The sequence below is a fragment of the Temnothorax nylanderi genome, unplaced genomic scaffold (assembly GCF_030848795.1).
Source record: "Temnothorax nylanderi isolate EJ_2023f unplaced genomic scaffold, tnyl_v1.0 TNYL_tig0001_pilon, whole genome shotgun sequence".
Taxonomy (NCBI): domain Eukaryota; kingdom Metazoa; phylum Arthropoda; class Insecta; order Hymenoptera; family Formicidae; genus Temnothorax; species Temnothorax nylanderi.
In genome coordinates, this window is record NW_027249063.1 from 2,157,676 (window position 1) to 2,178,099 (window position 20,424).

The 20,424-nt window shown below is 38.3% G+C and overlaps 1 protein-coding gene across 1 annotated transcript in view; it reads right to left on the minus strand.

The window, feature by feature from the left end:
• Positions 1-606: 606 nt before the first annotated feature.
• The window catches only part of Tis11 (Tis11 zinc finger protein), a 34,401-nt gene continuing 14,583 nt past the window's right edge, over positions 607-20,424 (minus strand). Inside the window, exon 2 of the mRNA XM_071708821.1 lies at positions 607-8,637. Coding sequence (XP_071564922.1) covers positions 7,465-8,637 — 1,173 coding nt within the window. The 3' untranslated portion in view covers positions 607-7,464. The remainder of the gene's footprint in view (positions 8,638-20,424) is intronic.

A 20,424-nucleotide genomic window follows, 5' to 3' on the forward strand; every position in this document is an offset into this window, starting at 1 on the left:
ACAAAATGGAAAATATAGAATACGCTGCTTAGTGGAACTGTTTAACTTACCTCGTATTCCGACTTGATTGCAAGCCTGAAGTGTAGTCCAATGTGACAGCAAAAAAGTGGTGCGACGAGTAATATCACCCAGCATTTCCATAGATCGTTTATCAATAGCAGAAGATTTACTAGTAATTACAGGTTGCTACGGACTATCTACTGAAGAGCTGATTACGAAGTACACTGCAGTGTAAGCACAGACATGAATATTATATAAGTAGTTCAGAGAAAAATTCTGAATTATCTGTTATATCAATAATAGAAAATTATTCTGTAACTCTTATAAGCTAACATAATCTAATATATAGTAAAAGTTTTATATTATAAATATCGTACAAAATATTGAGTTGAAAGCGGCATATATAAAATACAATATACTGAAATCTAATTTGAAGTATTGAAATTTGAAATTAAATTGAAAATAACGATACATATAAATGTAATTTATATATTATTAATATTAATGTAATTAATATAATTTCCCTGTCATGATGAAAAACGTACATATCATTTTAAACGTAGGTATCTGTTGTTCGTGGAATGGGAAGGTCGAAATAACAACGCATTTTATTATTTTGTAATAATAAAATGTATTAAATAGATAGTGTTGGCAATACTTATCAAACTACAATTTATGTTTTCGTGTATTACATGAGACTTCGACTCCGTATACTCCGTGTATACCGAGCGTGTTACTTTGCATAACAAAACAAAAGAAAAAAAGATCATCGGGGAGAGGAAACGATCGGCTGAGGGTCTTGAAGTAGAAAAACCGAAACAGAACAAAATGAAAAATCCAAATCAAAGAATCGACACACGCCACCCTCTCCTTTTTTTTTTCGAAATCCCTCTTCGAGACGCACGGCACTCCGATCCCTCTTCCCGTTACAATTCTTTTCATAAGCCCGCGAGTCCTCTGACAACGAAAATCTAAACGCATTTCACGGTTATCATTGGTTACATGGTCCCATTGTGGATTAGACCGAAGCCGTTCGAGAGTACCCATTTAGAGACGAATCTATCCTATTTTTCGCAGAACTTTCGAACGATCGCCAATCTCATTCTTGACTCTGTCAAAAATTTCGTTTGTCCATTTAAAATCAATTTCCTGTCGGGGAAGAATACATAAAAGTCAAACGAATTCACGACTCAAACAAATCAAACCGTTCAAATAAAGTTTAAAAAAAAGGGAAGAAAGAAATGGCGAGATCGCGTTAAGTTCGGGATCATTAGGATGGAGAACAAGCGGGACTCCCTGCACGAGTGAGACTCGAACGACTTCCGGCCAGCCTATCAATTGGCTCCCGTTGTTTCATTTCGATTGTCGCACAAATCTATAATATATATTTAGTATGTATCACCGAAGACACTTTTCTTTTCACAGCTGAATATCTCCCGCGCGCGAGGATAATTGGCCGTGTATCACATTTGAGGCGTTAAGTATACGCGAAAAAAGCATTTGCTGCTTTTCTCTCTCTCTGTTTTTCGCTCTCGCCGTGCCTCCCGGCGGACATCGTCTTCGGCCGGGAAAATAACGAATTGCGCTGGCCGACGAAAGGAAATCGGAAAAGGGACTCGGAAGCGTTACAAAGGAAGAAACGGGCCGCGAAAACGTACGCGGGATGTCTGTCGCGCATATGTTGTGTGTATATGTTGCGTATGCATATGTGTGTGTGTGTGTGTGTGTGTACATATATTTACATTATATACATACACATATACACACTACGTGTATGTGTATGCGTGTGTGTGCACAGGCGGGATATATCGGTTTCCTCTGAGAGCCAAGAGATCGACCTGTTTCACATTACGTCGTAACGCGCATTACATATAGCGTGTATCTAATCTGTGAAGAGCGCAGTATAAAATATTGTATAAATATATAAATACTTGATTGAAAAAATAAATATATTAAATTAAAAAAGAGACATACACGTAAGGTAGATTATTTGTTACTTTAATTATTTATCCTTAGATATTTATATACGCAGAAAAATATTAGATATTTGATATGCAGGTCAAGTCTATAGGAGAATAAACGCGAGGCTGGCTGGATACATGTGGAGTCCATCCGATGCGTTCGAGCTCGAGCTCGAGTAATTAACCCTTTAGTTGCGATACATGAGACGGCATTTTCAAAGTTTGTACAATAAACGAAATAGAAATGCACCGGTACGACATACTGCGCAAATTTATTATTTCTGTAGTGGCTAAAATCAAATAACGCATTCGCAAATTCATAACGAGAAAAAACGTGTACTGATTATTTATTCCTAAAATTATATGTATTCGCTTTTATTATGGAGTTCTTTAATTCTAGCTGAACGTATATGTATATACAGCAACCAAAGGGTTAATAAATTGACTCACTTAACAAAAATTCACGGAAGATGAGTATATGTTGCGTTTAATAATTAATCTATTTTTTAAAAAAGTAACTGAATTACATTTCGATAAATCAAATATTTTGTAAACCTAAGGTAAATCAAAATTTACGAAATCCGCAAGATGACTTTTTTTCGAAATAAAAATAAGCTAAAAATTTGGTTCTATCTTCCGCGCGTTAAGTTGACACAGTGAATCTTATTCCACAAGCAAAGAGCGTATGAAAATAAGAAACATCGAACTCGGCAAATAATAACATATTTAACTTGCAATAATTTAAATATAAAAGAAAATATTGAAAATGAAATAAATTAAAAAAAAAAGAAAATCCTCGGTAATGCCTATTTCAGTGACTAAAACAGAAATACTTCCGTTTTTTTTTTACGGTTCTACGAGAAAGAAAAAAGAAACAAAATATTTGCATGCATTCAAATTCCGTAAAAAAAGATTGCAGATCCAGCTAACATCAAAGATAAGTGAAAAGATTCGAGAGATCAGCGAGTTTTCGTTCGGCAATTAGAATCGAACGTGGCATTTCAAGACGCATTTTCGGGACTCCAAATTGATGCGTCCAGCCACTGTGCTTCGAACGGGACGCCGTCGTCGCTTCCATGTGCCCGATGACGATTGCCGATCGCGAAGCGTACGTCCCTCGACGTTTCGGCCTCGCGACGGGCAACGTCGTGTATTCGTAAATTTTTCTATAAAAGACTAACCGACAAAAAGTTACACCGCACACTTTTTCTCAGTCCCTGTGATCCTCTTACGAGGCCTGAGCGTCTTGCAACTCGTCTTTCTGCGTAAGGAGAGACTTTCACTCTCCGCGTCTGTCTCAATCTGTCCTCGTCTCACTCTCTCTCTTTCTCTCTCTCTATTTCCGTCCCCGATTTCTAATTGCACGACTGGCACAACGGTGAGGATTGGAGGTGTTATTTTAGCAGCGTTTCAATTGAATTTTCCCTCGAGTAAAGAAACTTGCTCACTTCGCAATTAGCGCTAAATGTAAGCATCTGAGTTCAGAATTATTACAAAGCTCTTTTCTAGTTTTTGTGTATTTTTTGTTTTGTTTTTTCGATTTTATTATTTGAATTTCCTGAAGTTTGAATTTTGTGATCGTCGATTTTGGACGTTATGTCATCTTATTTGGATTTAGTTAAAAGTTGAGAATCTTTAGCCTTAAAGAGTCATCGTTCAATACTAATTGTAAATGTATATTGAGAACATGAGTATGGTGAATGTCCAAAAATGAATATTTTAATAAGTTGAATCTATACTTCCGTAGTTTTTCGCATTTTGATATTTCTAAACGAGGTAAAATGCAATTGTTACTCATAACACCTTCATTTAGACAATCTGTTTCGTTCTTATAAGCAGTAAGATTTAGTTCTGACTTTCGCATCGTCACATAGTATCCTTCTTTTGCCGCTCGTGTTTTAGAGATGAGCCGCTTGAACGTGCGCAACTTGGGCGCGTAACGTTTCGCTTCTGAAACGGCATGGTACAAGTGCGTACAATACATATTAGTCATGCTACTTTGAGTATTGATAAAGTGTCCTCTAATATTTTCTTTAACAAACTTGATTTTAACAAATGAAATTATTTAAAAAGGAAGAAAATTTCAATAAGAATTTTGGCAACACTCAGAAAAATACGATCCCAGTATAATAGAATTAGGAAGGTATCCATCATAATCGCGGTATAATCGGTTTCTGTGGCAGAGCATATCTTAATTACAAAACGCGAGCGGCAATGGAAGGTAAATGTCAGCTCGAAAATCAGAACAAAAATCGCGACTAAATAAGAATCGTTTACGTCGTAACATGTACACATGTATCACTAATAATTTTGAAAGTCTATATATAGCACAAACTATATACAATTGATTATAAATAGCACGGGGCTTTTTTGGTTTTCGCGACGACGGCAATGAGAAGTATGGGGAGTCGACTGATAGGGAGGAATGATTGCTGCTAAATAGAATAAGATATACTTAAATAGAACAGATATACCGATGAAAATAATAATGGTATATATCATAATAATATAGTAATGTGACACAATAATAGCATTACATTAGAACGCCGCGCTCGCGTGTCGACGTGTCGATGACGATCGACTGATGCATTTTGTGACGGGATAGAAAGCACTCGCGTTTATTTGTATGGAGAAAAGAAAAAAAGAGGAGAAATGAAGAGGCAGAATCTACTTTTCATAGTTCGTTGCAGGGGGACACTGATTATGAAGTGATATTATTTGCGAATAATAATAATATAATGATAGAGCAATAATTATAATAATTAGTTAATAATTAATAATAATAAAAATAATTATATTAATAATAATAATATAATAATAAAGTAAATCTATAATAACAAAGTTGCATCCAAGTATAAATTAAACGAAAACATTTCTTGTTGTAAGCATAAGAAAGAGTTTAGCGTTTATATACAGAATGATATCGATTTTCGAAAACCACGTCAGTTTGTAGGCGGTTGTATTTTTTTTTGTAATTAATTCACATCGAAGCGACGCGGGGTCGGCGTTTTCCCGTCGAGATTCGCCGGACGACGGATTTCCACAATTTTCCGTAATTTTGGGTTTGTGTCTCGAACAAAATGTCACAAACAAATGTCAAAAATGTCTCTTCGAGAAATCACGCGGCCCGCGTTCCGACTTCCGCCTCTCACGCTATTTTCTTTCTCTTTCTCTCATTTGTTCATTCATCCATTTGATCATTCAATCTCGTTCATCTTCTCTCTCACATTTTTATTCTTTGCATTTTTATTATTACAGCATATTTTTTATAGTAGATATTTCTATATGCAATAGTTACCACATTTTTAACATAGTATTACAGTTATCACATTTTTTGTTGGGAAAGGGCAATACATACGAAATCGGCATCACCATAGCTCTGTCGTTCGCGCCGAAGTGAGTCTCTCTCTCTCTCCTCGTCGCGATTATGGGTGCAATATATCGTTAAATATGTAACATATACATGTGTATATAAAAAAAAATGAAAGGCAGAAGTCAACGAGCTTCGCGACGAGAAAGAAGTGTTTTTTTTTCATCCGAGAAGAAAAGGAACGCCAGTCGGGAACCGACATGAACGTTCCGAACAATTCGATCACACGAAATGTATCTTTTCTTTCTCGGTGTGTGTGTGTGTGTGTGTGTTTGTGTCTCTTTGTGTATGCGTGTGTGTAGATATGATCTCTCGTGTATATCATGTATATATTTTATAAAATATATACATATAAAATATATCTCTACTTATTTCTTCATACACTTATTTTAAAACACAACACGCACTCAATCACACTCTTTTCTCGCATTATTGTCCATTTCTCTCGTTATTGATTCTTATCAACTCACACTCTCTTTCTCTCTCTCTCTCTCTTTCTCTCTCGCTCAGTATCATCATCATTCTCTCCTGCCTTTCATACTGTGTAGCCTATTCATTGTAATATGGAAGACAATCGAAGTTTACAAAAGGCACTCACTTGCGCGATCGGACGACCGCAGTTGCACTGGAAACGGCGTCGCAATGAAAATTTTTCGAGCGTTTTCTAAAAAAAAAAAAAGTCCAACTACACCTTGCTACCTGGTCGCTTCTCACACGACTGATAAAATAAAAGAAAGAAGAAAATCCTAAAACTATCCTACAAATCTCTACTTTACAGTCCATTTATGAAAATCATCACGAACAAAACCTTTTGTTCTAAGCAAGGTTGCGCATGTGTTCAATAATACAACAACGTACTGAAGGCATTCTCGCGTTACACGAACATAAAACAAGCGGAGCTGGAAACATATCGTCATGAATTCACGCCGCCGATCGATCTCGTTCATCCGCGATATGCTAAATATTTCCATATTTCGGGACCAAGCGATAAACGATATCGCTTATATAAGAACGACAGCGATAAAAGTGACGGTCGCGATAAATCATGCTCAATTCAGAAATGTAATTTTACCGTTTTTTGCGGCGAACGACGCCGTTTGCAGTGCGCGTTAATTGGCTTCACACACACATATCTCTCTTTCTCTCTCTCTCATTCAATCACTCACTCACTCACTCATCCACTCTGTCATACACTCCCTCTTCCACTCGCTCTTTCTCTCGTTCTTTCGCTCGCTCGCTGGAGTGCTTATTCTCGCCTCTCCTTTCACTCTCGAGACAACTTTCCCCACCCTTCCTCCTCCGGAGAAGAAACTCGACAAAACGTAATTGTATATGTTATTTGGATATTGCAACATTTTACCTGCCCCGGATTTAGCGACGCTATACTCTTATAGCTCGAAAAATTCAACGGAAGGAGGCGGCGGACGCGGACAGCGGGCTCGTGGGAACCGGGAGGCGTAATGAGGATCCACCAAGTGAGATCAATGAACAACTTGCTCGGAGGAAAGTCACGTTTCGGAATAAATTTACGCTTGGTATCCTCTGTCACCTACTGACCCATCCACAGACCCCTCTCTCCCTTTTCTCAATATCGTCCTCCAACCATTTTCATTTTCGAACTTAAATGAGCGGACTGAGACTTTCCGGGCTGACTTTTCTGCTAAAAAGTCACTCGCATCTAACGATAGAATATGAGAAAGAAGAAGAAAAAGAAAGAATATATAAGATGATAAATATGTATCAATAATTATATGATAATATAATATATGTAGTAATATAGTAATATATTACAATAGTACGATGATATATATGAAAATTATGGTTATAATAATATATAAAAAAGGAGAGGAAAGGATGCTAGTTCAAGGATAATGAAACCTGACGTGTGCCTAAAATGCTTCTCAAGAAAACGGCCGATGGCGGGTAAAGAGCTACCGCGTCACGGCGATACCGCATATGTAAAAAAAAAGAAAAAAAGACGTTAATTCCACTGACAGAATCCACTGCGGAGAAGCTATCGCCGAAAACTCGAGTCAATCCACATGAAAATCCTCCTTTTCCTTTCTATTCCTAGCGCGAAACTCGCCGAGAATTCGCGTCTCTCTTCTTTACGGTTCGCGCGGCGACCGCTCTCTAGATCTTGAGGTTATCGAAACTGTCCAGGGCGTTACTGATCCTGTTAAAGACCGGCAACCTGGACTCCGTGTTAGGTGACAACGGGGAGGGGGTTCTGGGTGTTACCTCGTCGGAGGCGAGTGGACTGCATACCCCATTGTTGCGCGGGCTCGGGCTCTGTCTCGAACAGGCAAGCAGACTGAAGTCCTGACCGAAACTGAACGGTGTCGTCTGCAGATTCGTGCACGAGACCGTTTGCTGGCTGCAGTCGTCGCTGAAGAAGCTCGCCATGGAGTTCGTCGGCGACTGACTGAGGCTAGACGACGGCGAGACCGAGTCGGCAGAACTGCCGAGCGAGAACGTCGGGCTAAGATTGAGCGGTTTCGGCTTCGTCGCCCCGATTACCGAGTTCACGGCGTTCACCTGATGATGATGGTGTACCGCGTGATGATGATTCGTGGCCAGGCTCAGCGACGATGTTCGCAGCAACGGCGGCTGATTGAAGCCGTTCGCGCTGGTACTACCGAGGCTCAACGAATTCGTTCGCATGAGGTTCGACGTGGTGGCAGCGGCCGCCGCGGCCACGGCCACGTGGGACGACGCGGCGAGTTGCTCGAGCAGGCTGACGTTGACGCTGACATTATTGGCAGTGGCACTGTTGTTCGCGGCGGTGCCGTTGCCGGCCGCGGACGCTACTGCAGCGGCGGCCGCCGCGCTCATCAGCGGATTCAAGCCCATTAGGTTGGGCTGCGTCGAGCCCAGCTGGGCGCTCACCTTCTGATTGTGTATACGCGCCTCCTCGAAATTGTGGATGAAGTGGCAGCGCGGGCCGTACGGGCAGAAGCCAATCGTGTGGAAGGTACGGCACAGCTCGGTCTTGTACTTCGGGTGGCGCGCCAAGTTGCGCAACTCGCCAAAACCGTGCGCGAACTGGCACTTATCGCCGTACTTACACGAGCCACTCTCCTCGTACGGTCGGCAGAGCTCCGTCTTGTAGCGCGACGTCGGCTCGCTCACGCTACGGTCCAGCTTTCGATGTTGCTCGATTAACGTGGTCATCAAGGAGGTGTAGCTGCGTTTCAGAGGCGCGTGTCCATTGCCGACGTGGTTGCCGCCGGCGGTGCTACCATTCGTGGTGCTCGTCGTCGTTGGGGATGACGGAGGCTCCTTCGCCTTAGTCGAGCCCGCATTCTGTAATCAGACAGGAAGGAGTGCGTTCGGTTAACCCATACAATTCCGAAATTGCAGATATTCACGCGCGACACATCGCGATGATGGACGCGTTATCGGAGGGGTAAACGGAGAGATGCCGCGCGAGTAATTTGATGCTTGAAATGGCGGCGCGGATGATAACTGAGGCTTGACAATTTCGCGACGTCATCGTGCCAGCGAGATAGCGTGTCGAACAGACCGGCGGCGGACTGTCGCCGCTGCACTGGCACGATCATTCGTTTCAATGGGGAGTCAAACAATGCGTCGTTTGCTAGAAAACGGAAAGCAGACGTTGCGACAATGGCTTATGCAAGTAGCAGATGAACTTTGAGAAGATTCGAAAGTGTTGAAAGTTCTATAATTATACAATACTTAAGTACAACGCGCTTTAACTCGACTTTCACTTCAATTTTGAAGAATTTCTCAGACAATGCATACCGATATTTGTGCTGTCGTGATTGTACAATTAAATTAAACCAAAGATGATGTTTGTTTAATATAATAGAATAACATCGAATACATTATTGATTTCATAAAGTAGCGCAATTTGTTAATATATTCGATATTGTTCTATACGCGAATATCACTTTTTATAATGGTCAATAATATTCATATGGATTGTATAAAGTAAGCTTTTTTTTTTTAAATAAAGTAATTATTGACGAATTAAAGATTAATTTAAATTACAGTCTTATGCAACGTTCTATGTAAAATTTAATGATATAAAATATAGCCAACAATCTCGAGATTATCACAATTAAAATAACGAGTAAATATCTTTATCGGGCAAAAATGATAACACGGTTCAACGTACTAAAATGGACTTATAGCACAGGCATATCAAAAAACCTCAATAAGATCTCATTTATAAGCCCTTATCTCTCCCCATCCAGCGTAGTCAATAGATAATAGAAAATAGAAAATAAACAGAGTCAGATAAAACCGTAGTGTATCTGAAGTGATGCCACTTCAACTGCGATTGCAACAATTAGTTCCGAAAAAAAAAGGTTTTTATTTAACCTAGATTTTTCTTCCGGTCGTGTAGACAATATTTTTTTAATTACTTCGCTAACAAAAATAAAGATAAATTGATAACTGTTAATTTTAGATTTAAAGAACGATAAATCTCTTAAAGAATGATAAATTACGATAACTGAAAAGCAAACAGATATATTAGAAGTCATTTCTAATCTTTCGAATCACTCAAAGTAAAAAATTTTTGTTATTCTGGTTAGAAATTTGATTATTCTTTTGCAAGAATCTTTACCGAGTCTTTGCACAAGCTGATATTCTTATTTTTAAACCAAAACATTGTTGTAAGTCAAAACATTTATAAATTGCTACTTAATATGACGAACATTGTACTATGTCCCAAGCTATATTATTTTCCATATGTTATCTTGGAAAAATAAAGGATACAATAGAAAACAGTTTACGATTAAACCCGTAACAAGATTCTTACTAAAGAGCTAGTTTAATTCTGATATGACATGTTTCGCTATTAAGAATAAATCATCGAGAGATGCGTGTCTAATGTAAGAAATACGAATCTCACAGTGGAGCGATTCATTTATTATACTGTTGACTAATTCGATACGGTCTTTCACAAAGATTGATGCGCACGAAGGGGCATCGACGAAACGCTTCGTACATTCTACTCGTACTTCCCGGAATCACGTGTAGCTTCTCTGGCGGCTGCAATTACTATTATTGTCGAACAACTACACTCTTCAAGAAGTCATGTTCGAATAGGTCGCTCTGATTCATCGCACGAGACACCTCTTGAGAAAAACAGTATTATCATAAGTTATGTGGCGCCAGCTTTATACGGGTTTCTAAGGTGCTTTGAATTAACGCGATGCGACATGTATCTTAAGAGCACTATAAAGTCTGCCTCAATATATGTACGTTTAGAATTTTTCAAATAAAATCTTGAATCAAATGGAAAATAGATAAATGTTAAAATAACAATCGCGTGGAAAATTTCAGAATATTACTATATGACCATCAGCAGCATGAGTACTCATATGTTAATGATCTTTTTCAATATTTACGCAATGTTGCGAGCTTGATGATACGATAAGTCACGTAAAGTACGAGAGTACAATAATCACATGTAGCCCGACTAAAAAATAACTTGAGCGAGACGTGACGCGTACAAAAACCACGTAGCGATAAATAATAACCAATCAACGAGAGGCGAGTCGACGTCAGAGCGCCAAGATTCATAAATTTTTTAAAGAGCTTTTCATATAAAAGAAGTCTATTAAAAATATATATCTGCATAGTAACGCAAGTTTTGCGTCACTTAATTGCATCATTAATCACCGAGGGAATAGCGTAATATCTCCCACACCTCGTTTTTTTTCTTTTATAAGCAATAATCATCTCTTACCGCGTGTAATATTAAACAATTCAGAACGCCTAGATATTATCACGAAGATGTTATCGTCGTAGATCAATTGAACTTTTAATCTTCCTTATATCGCATAATCGATAGGCGTGATTATCGAGATTTTATTACGTCAGGGATCAGCGACTTTGACGATAGTAATTGCTCCTTTTGGCTGTACTTTAATGTAGAAAACAATGAAAACGGGACTTGTGGATAGTGAAATATCACAGAAAAATCGGACGAGCACCAGCATAATACTATTAAACCCATTAAACTTTTAAAACGACTTTGTGTATTATTAGATTCTATAATAGGTTTGTTGCCCCATGAAAGACGATTAGATTCCTAGCCTTCCGTGTTAGCTGCAAGCAAAGATTTTCTCATTCTTCGATTCTTAAAAATGTACGTGAAATAAACTGTTATATATTTAAAAAGAAAGCTGTTACGTGAAAAATATTTTACAAATAATTGACTCAGTCATGAACACTATTAGCGTATTATTGAAATTATCTGTCTGTTTTTCGCAAGTTTATCATTTTTGCTCAGATTTTGCTATCTTTGCTGGCAAGCGATTTATTGCCAATGAATGACGAACATTGAGACAAACTGCGATAAATTGCTACCACGCAACTTTCTTCCATTCCGTCTCGTCAGAGAGACGACATATCCGACTAATTATCAGTTACAGTTACGCGCTCGATGACATATGCAGAAAAAATCCGACGTTTTTCCGAGCGTGAGATCGCACGCAGGGGGATTCACGAGAGTCTGGAAATTTCCACCAGCACGTGCGCATACGTGCCGGAGCGAATTTGTTTGTTTCATTTGTCAGTATACGAGCGCAGAGCACACGCACACACGCGCGCGCACGTATATCCGCACACTTCTTCTCCTTCTCGTAATTATTCCCACCGAGTCTCCATATGTTAAAGTGTGTGTTTATATCGTAAGCGCACGATCGCCGGTAATCGTCCGCACGCACACGCGCGCCTATTTTATCGTTCACGCGTGCGCGTACGTGTATGCGTACTCGTGATTACGAGTATGCATAAATCTTCGCGCCGCACGCATATACGTACACCGACAAGAATATATCGCGTATCTAATCACGCCGATTTGCGTATTCTCCAGAAGAATATTGTCTATTTTTGATATTATGAGTGTGAGACAAAGTCATGCTCCAGGCTAAGATTTGTTCTAAGCAAGGAACGATTTATGACTGCAAAAGTTAAGAACTCATATTAATCAATTTGTACTTATTAGTTTGTATTTTAAACATATTAATATTAAGTTTCCTTGAGAGCAATTACGGTTGCAAAGGAATTATTTCATCATTTATAATCGTTACGCTTTAAATATAAATTATTTTTCTTGACAGCTATAATAATAATTTAAAATTGTGTTAAATCGAAGAGTCAGTTATATCAGGAAATGATTATTTTCAGCAACTCATGTTTCTCTGAATATTGCTATGTCCTAGATAATTATAACACAGTCTGACTAATTAGTTTTCACAAATTTCTGAGGCTTTGACAAATATTCCACATATTCCTAATAGAATAATAAGCTGCTTGAAAAATAAACACGTATTATAATATATTATAATAATTATTGTGACCTTTTTTAGTATCGAGTATTTTTTATTCTTAATTTCAAATAGCTAGCTACTTAAACAAGCGTGAGATTTTCATAAATTTGATTTCTAATAATTAAATCTTAAAATTATTCTTTACATAAATTCTATATATACATGTAGTATATATAGAAATATATACTACGCGTATATATAGAAAATGCATATAGATTAATCTTTTTATTAAAACAGGAAAAAGAAAAGATTGGTTTGAAAGTTTTTCCCGGAAATAGATTCTGCCTGTTAAAGCACCGTATATACTTCTAGCACAGACTTTTGACTGTGTGCGCTCCGTAGGCGCCTATGGTGAGAGGAAGTACCGCCTATATCGGTAAGAGAAAAAATAAACCGGTTGGATTTTCTTCGTAGATGTTGCGATCCTACGAAGCCGACGACGTATGGTTACGAGCGGCGTTTCCTCCACCATCGTCGATGAATCACTATAATAGACTAACTCGTCCCGAAAAAGCGCGGCGTAAACTGTGTTTTCAATTATTTAAAGTCAAAAGTACAATTCCGCGAAGTTAATTTTTACATACGTTGCGACACACGTGGCGAGTCCCGTTCATTCATTTTGCTGACGAAACGCGAGACCGATAAAAACAGGGTCTATTATTAAGCTTACTCTGAGATATAAAGCAGTGCCACTTGAACTTGAACCAAATTATTTTTATGTATGAAAAATAACGGTATTATAAGATGAAAGTGTACATTTAGTACTCTTCCTCTCATGGAAAAACTATTTTGCTGTTAAAAGTTTTATATTTTATTAATAATTTCTATTTTTCGTGAAAAAATATTGATATTTTCCTTTCAAGTGCCTTGTGCGTTTTATCAAATATCTTATTTGCCGATTTTTGCAGCTAAGATGTTAATATTAGACTTTAAAATATGGCCTGTTTGTTCGTGAAAATACAAAGATTTCATCAGTTCTGGATGATACAGTTTAATCCTTAAGTGTGCAGCTTTGCATATATGCAAAGCGACTTTTCGATGCTCCGTTTATTCTCCCTTATGAAGTTCGAACTGAACACGCTTTGTAAAGGGCCTCCCTCTAGCTCTTTTTTCTCTTCTGGATGGGAAGACCCTTCTGGGCCTTCCCATCTGTAAAGGGTTCAAATTAGTAAAGAAGAATCCTTTAAATATTTTTTTAGGATTCCTTAGGCAGGCAGTCGTTATTTATTTAAAAAAAAATACTTAGAATACTACAAAAAAATTGCGCATTTAAGGGTTAAAATTTATGATACGAATAACGATTATACAAGAAAATATAATTTTTTAGAAGAGTTAAACAAATATTTTTACTTTTTTTGTAGCTAAAGATCTTCTATGATACTTTTCCATATCTTCTGAAAATATGCAGTAATTTAAGGTGAAATATATACATTTTGTATCAGACTACAGCATAATCTTAATTCTATTCAGTCGTATTTATTCTTATCTGCATTCTTCAAACGTTATTAGTTTGAATGCACAGAACGACACCGGCAGTGTGTTCAATTATAGCCGGCGTGTGTTACTAGTTCCGCTTTATTTGCCCTCTTACTCACTTGGCGAACTTAATATTCGCATCGCGCATCGCGTTCCACGTATCGAGTGTTGAACAATGACGATTATTTAACAGTCTCTGTTTGTAGATATCGATCTTAACAGCGGGGGCAAGTTGGTTTTGCGAAAGTGGCGTGATGCGCGCGTCTCCTGACACGACATATGTATGATTCATGAGCATTTATATGCCAGGGCTGACGGAAAGGTAATTTTCAATATCTCTGCGATAGTGGTTTTCAATAAAGGAACGATAATTCTTATGTTCAATACCCTTACAGTAAATAAAGCAATGGAAAGCGATAGCGCGAATTATCGCGTTGCGTCATTCTCTTGCCAACAGTGTTTATGTAATTATACCGAATAGTAAAGTATGACTACTACGAAGGATCTCACAGTAATATTTCACATTATGATCCTTTTAAAAATCACGTAAAAGTGAAATTTCGAAAAATCTTGTTACAATTACATGTCATCATACTTCACTGAAAATTATCAGATGTTTCGAAATTTTAAGTGCATAAATTAATCAAGATAAAAAAGCTTTTGTGTCAAAGTCCAGCGATAAAATTCGCTCTGCGAGTAACTGCGAAATATAATTTTTAATAAAAATTTTTTATAACTAATAAGACAAATTTATCTTCAATATCTATGACGTAAATGACTAAAAACTTTTGTAATTGAAATGCATTATTATACCCTTTGTCACATCTCGGCGTGTGGATGTAATAACTATAGAAATGTCATAACTGTCTAAGAATGTCGAAATCACACAAGAGACGTTAATGACAATACGTGTCGAAGTAGTTCCCTTCGTACGAGAATGACACGTGCCATTTCGAGAGATCAAAAACGTGGATATGATAGGTCAAAGGTAAACCCATCATTCCCATCAACGTGGAGAAACTTGCCCGTTAAGATCTTACATAAATTGAAAATGATACGAGCATCATTCTATTGATTCATAAAATGCACATAAAATATTTACGTCTGCAACGTCCGAAAAAAAAAAAGAAAAACGAAGATAGCTTATGCGTCGATTTCACTTTATATTATCCTAACGAAGATAAAAACGCGTGATGTTCGAAGAATTAGATATTCAAGGTTGGTCGATAGTGAAAGTACGCTCGTGGAATATTGAAGTATTAATAGACGATTTGTTTAAACTACGGTATGTGTCACCGTAAAGGTTTTTTTAGCTGCCAGGCTGCATACATTTCGAAGAAACAAAAAATACAAATAAAAATCAATTATCTTCGTTAAAAAGTACGTGTCAATAGCGAATAATTTAACAATTTCATAAAGACAGCACACGCGTATCAAGAGACACGGTAGTGTCTCGCGCCAAGTACGCGCGGAGCGAGACGCACCGTGACTCTTACGCGAACGCACGAGTTGTATTTTATTACACAAGCATGATCAATTATTAGTAAAATATATCCACTCTTTTTTGCGAAATCGCGAATTGAAAATTAACAGTTCAGAATTAAATAATTAAAAGATTCGCGTGTATGTTCCACTTAATTAAGAATATTGTATTTAATTATAACTTTCAACTGGGGAAAGAAGACGTGACCGCGCTCAATCGCTTCAAGGCGCGTATTCGCGTTAGAAGAAACCGCGCACGTACTCGCAGGTTAAGAACGTGGATCTCGAAGGTCAAAGGTGAAAGTAACGTGGAGAACTAGGCAGAAGACTCGAGATGGAGGGAGATGGAGGGAGAGAGAGAAAGAGAGCGACTGAAGAACGAGTATGGCGCCGGCCGGTCGACCGACTGAATGGAACAGCGGCGCTTCGCGCACTGATTCTTACGTAAGTACGGCACGGCGTATCGTCGGGACTCCTAATTATCCTAATTATTCGCTTGTCCGGCATAGAACCGTCCCCACGTCCGTCTTGAATTTCTGTCTTGATCGCCAGCTGCCTGTCCTTTGGCCCAAAGGACCTTGTGCTTTTACAATATTACAATAAAATATCCACTCCCTTCTCGCGCCTCATTATCTCGAGTACATTAACGGAGCTTCACATGGCTTTACAGTCATTATATTCTTTCCTTTTAATCGCACGTACTCGTCATAGTTGCTCGTAATGCTTACATGATACATTTATGATAATTTATCAGTGGTGATTCAATATTAAATATAATTCGTGTTATATTGCCGATGTAAATTTTCAGTCAGTTCACTTTCGTAAGTTTTTAAGAATTTTATATTATGAATCGATTACAACGTAAGTAAAATCTCAAATAAATTGTCAATAACGTTTTGCTCCATTAAGTTCATAGTTACATTAAAAATTTACGAAAGAACACCAGATCAATTATAAGTATGCACACTTTTTGACACCTGATTAACGTCGTGCTCGACTGCGATTGACCTTTCGATTAGACTTTCAACAGATAGCATGCAATATATTATTTGCACGCGCGAATTGTGCACAGCAATCGATCGACAATGACTATCGATCGAAATCAATTAGATCGGTAGGTATTGGTCACGAATAGGAACAATATTTGAAAGTGGATTTCGTTCTATCTTTGTCACTTGTTTTAAAAATAAATTCTATTTTTTCCCTATTAAGTCATATAATGATATATATTTTAATCCCGAGTTCCACAAGAGAATTGCGTTTCCTTTCTACCTTTTAGAAATAATTCTTACGTTCATATACGTAGTTGTACTTATTCCAACATAATACCTCGAAATAATAAATAAATTACTTTTTCCTTCTCGCTCTCTTTCCCTTCCTTGACATCCCCTACGTAGCCCTTTTCTTTCTTCCTCGTCTTTCACTCATCGACGAGCGGACAAAAGAAACACGAGAGAACCGGCGAGCATTTCGTTTTCCGGCCCAGAAGAGCGTGTCGCCCCTTGAAACTCTCCCGCACCGCTTTTTTTTTCTTTTTGCGAGGTTCTCGCGCATAAGGCGTGCGAAGCGAAAACAAGTCGCGTTACAAGTCTGAGAGAACTGCATACAAATTTCAAACTAGTAGCACTTCTGATACATGGACTATCTCGGAAGTCCTGCGGTTCTCCGCAATCACTAGAAGACAGACTGAAGACGAACAACGGTGACTTCAAGTTATTTATAGCTCTTTGTTATAAAAGGTTAAAGACTTGATGAGATAAATAACAATAAAAGGTTGTTCTTCATAAATTTTAAATATAGATAAACTTAAATAGAATTTGGATATTTAACACCAAAAACTTTTAAAATTACAAAATGTTTATTTAAATTTAAAAAAACTGAATAATATTTCCTGAATAATATAATAAAAATCAGATTATTTAGAAACTATCGTTATCAATAATTAAATGCAGACAAAGTTTTGTCACTAACAATAAGTCGATGTTCTAGATACGCGCAAATTACCCAAAAGTTCCACTCACTACGCATTACACCGCCCCAGACGTTGATTTACGACGCACAGTGGTGGCTTTCGGGGAAAAAAAGATCGCCAAGATTAGCATTCGCCAATACGAGAAGTGCGGCTTTCCACTCTACTTCCTCCGTGAACCTTGCACGGTGCACGCGTATGAGACTGACTGATCAGAGTGCGCGGTGAATAAAGACTTGATATATGAATCACGAACTCGGTAGCGCGGGCTGCGTCCGAGTCATATAAAGAAACCGCACGCGGAAACCGGAGCGCGCGTCGTGTAGCGCGCGCCTCCGTACCGCAACAATGCAACTTTGCGCGCACTTGGCGCAATTATCCCGCGCGCGAGCGTGTCGTATATGCACAACGGCGAAAAGTGAAAGTATACGCTTAGTTGTGAACTTTAATTTCTTTTTTCCCTCCTCCTCCTCCTCCTCCTCCGCCTCGCGGGCGGGAAAAACACTCCCAAGATCGAAGGCGAGGTGAAAGACGAGAAAACGATTAGGAAACTCGGGGGTAACCGATTGAATCGCATAATTTATGCTCGGGTAATCAGAATGTAATAACACGTTACCGCGTCCGTGCGCGTAAGCGTATTGCGTCGCATCGCGTGAAAAAGATGCTGGAGAGACTGTGCCGACGAATTACCGCGGTAACAATGAGGATCGGGGCTGCAATTATACCGCGCGGGTATCACGACGATGAAACGGCGAAAGTATACCGCATCAGATTTTTTCGCTGAAAGCGAGCATGAATCATCGGTGGATTAATCATTTGCGATAACGCTTCTCTGAATATGAATATGAATGCGTATTTTTAGCGATCGTCACTTATATTTCTTCATCGAGTCTTCATTCGATGTTGCGTTCGTTTATCAATATTTAGAATATTAAGTTAAACAGCAGTAAAAAAAAAAGCTAAAACAACTTGTAATAATCATTTCCTGATTTATATTTATACGGACATTCTCTCTAGATCGGACAGCTGATGGCTGATGCCATTGCCGCCTTTCCTCTTCGATAGAAACGCGCGAGTGCGCTCGGCCTGAGCGAGGTAATCGCGATTCAGTGGCTTTCCGCGAACTTTCCACGTGGCGGCCTTCGCAACACGTTGCGGAGCCGCGCGTTGCGTTTCACGGAAGTGTTTTCCATTGTATTAGCCTGGAATTAGAGAACTGCGGGCTTTTCACGCGGTGGTTTTCACGTTTCAGTCACGGTTCACTCAGCTCATCGGTTCGCCGCTTTTTCCTTCGCACGCCGGTAATAGCGAAACGCCACCGACTGTAAAGAGAGCGAGCGAACGATCGAAACTAGATGGTCGCGCGTTTAAACTATTGCAGCGATCGTCGGTGACTCGTCCGCCCACGTAAGAGAATATTTCTCGTAAAGAAATCGCGTAGAAACTCCGATAGGTGAGAGCGTTGCACCGTTATTGTGCAATAAAAACATCGAAATCGAAGATCGGGGAAAAGGATCGCATATTTTGTAAACGCTCGTCTCTAAAGAACAGATATCGTCTCGCAGCATGAAACAGAAACAAGATGCGCACGTGAGAGCAATATGTTAAAATGAAGACTAGTAGTCGGTAATCGTGTTAAGTAAAGTTACGATATGAGATGTGTCAGATTTTATCGGTGATTTAGTGCTCCTTACTCGACATCCTCTAGTTTATCTGCGATGAATCTAATGCAGTAATATTTGATACTGTTACATGTTACATTGTACCAGAACGTGTTAGCTAATAAAGTGGGTAATAAGGAAACGGACTCTTGTTCTAACGGACGACTCTTGCTTAATAGAATCTACCCTACATGTTCCTCTGATGTATTAAATGAATTTTATATATTTTTTATTTTTTAAAAATTGTTAAAATATCACATTTTCAAGTATAATCGTTTCTCGTAATAAACATAATATTCGGTAAAATTAGTTTTGGAGGATACTTATAGAGTAAAAAGTGAAAATGACGTGTAAAAAGGAAAAATTAGAAAAAGTTTGGACTTTCTCTTTTCCTTTCAAGTAAAAGTAGTACCTTTATTCTTAGAGAATTATGAGAGAATTATGAACTACATAATAGTTGCAAAGAAAATCGATAATTTAGAATGATTCAGAAGAACATGCATTACTTACAACTCTCATCCCTTTACTGACAGCAATAAGAGTTAGTTAATCTTCGGGTTATTAAACTCTTCTTGGGACAGATAATAATTATAAATCGTAGAGTAATAGGGAGTAATAATGCGAATGGGTTATTGCAAGCTACAGCGCGGTTGTTGACACTGTCATCGTGCCGTCAAGGATCAGTCACGGTTCAGTCGGTCACGATTGCCTGCACATGGACTTGCACGTGTAGGACGTATGCATTATGTGTGTAGGACGTTCAATCGGTGAAGTTGAAGCTTCATGAAATACGTTACTGATGAATAATATACAATCACCAAAGGATCATAATTTAGAAGAAAACAATACGGCGAGTTGTGTGCAACTCTATTAAACTGACTCGCCATAAATAACGCTCTGTAAAACTGTTCGTGGAATTGTGTTTCAGTATATACATATTTTTAACGATATTTATGCGTTATTCATATACAGTCGTTAGGATATCTTATAATATTTTGTGGATCTGTTATTTTCCACTCAGCTTATAAATTATGGTTGGATGTATGCTAATTTGGTCTCCAAAAAAGATATCAATTTCCATTTCTATATTAAAATATATTAAAATATAGCATAATTAATACGACGAAAAGTATCTCATTGTCGTCAAGTTGGAGAAAAGACAATGTAGAAAAGCGCGCGTCGAAAAGCAACAATT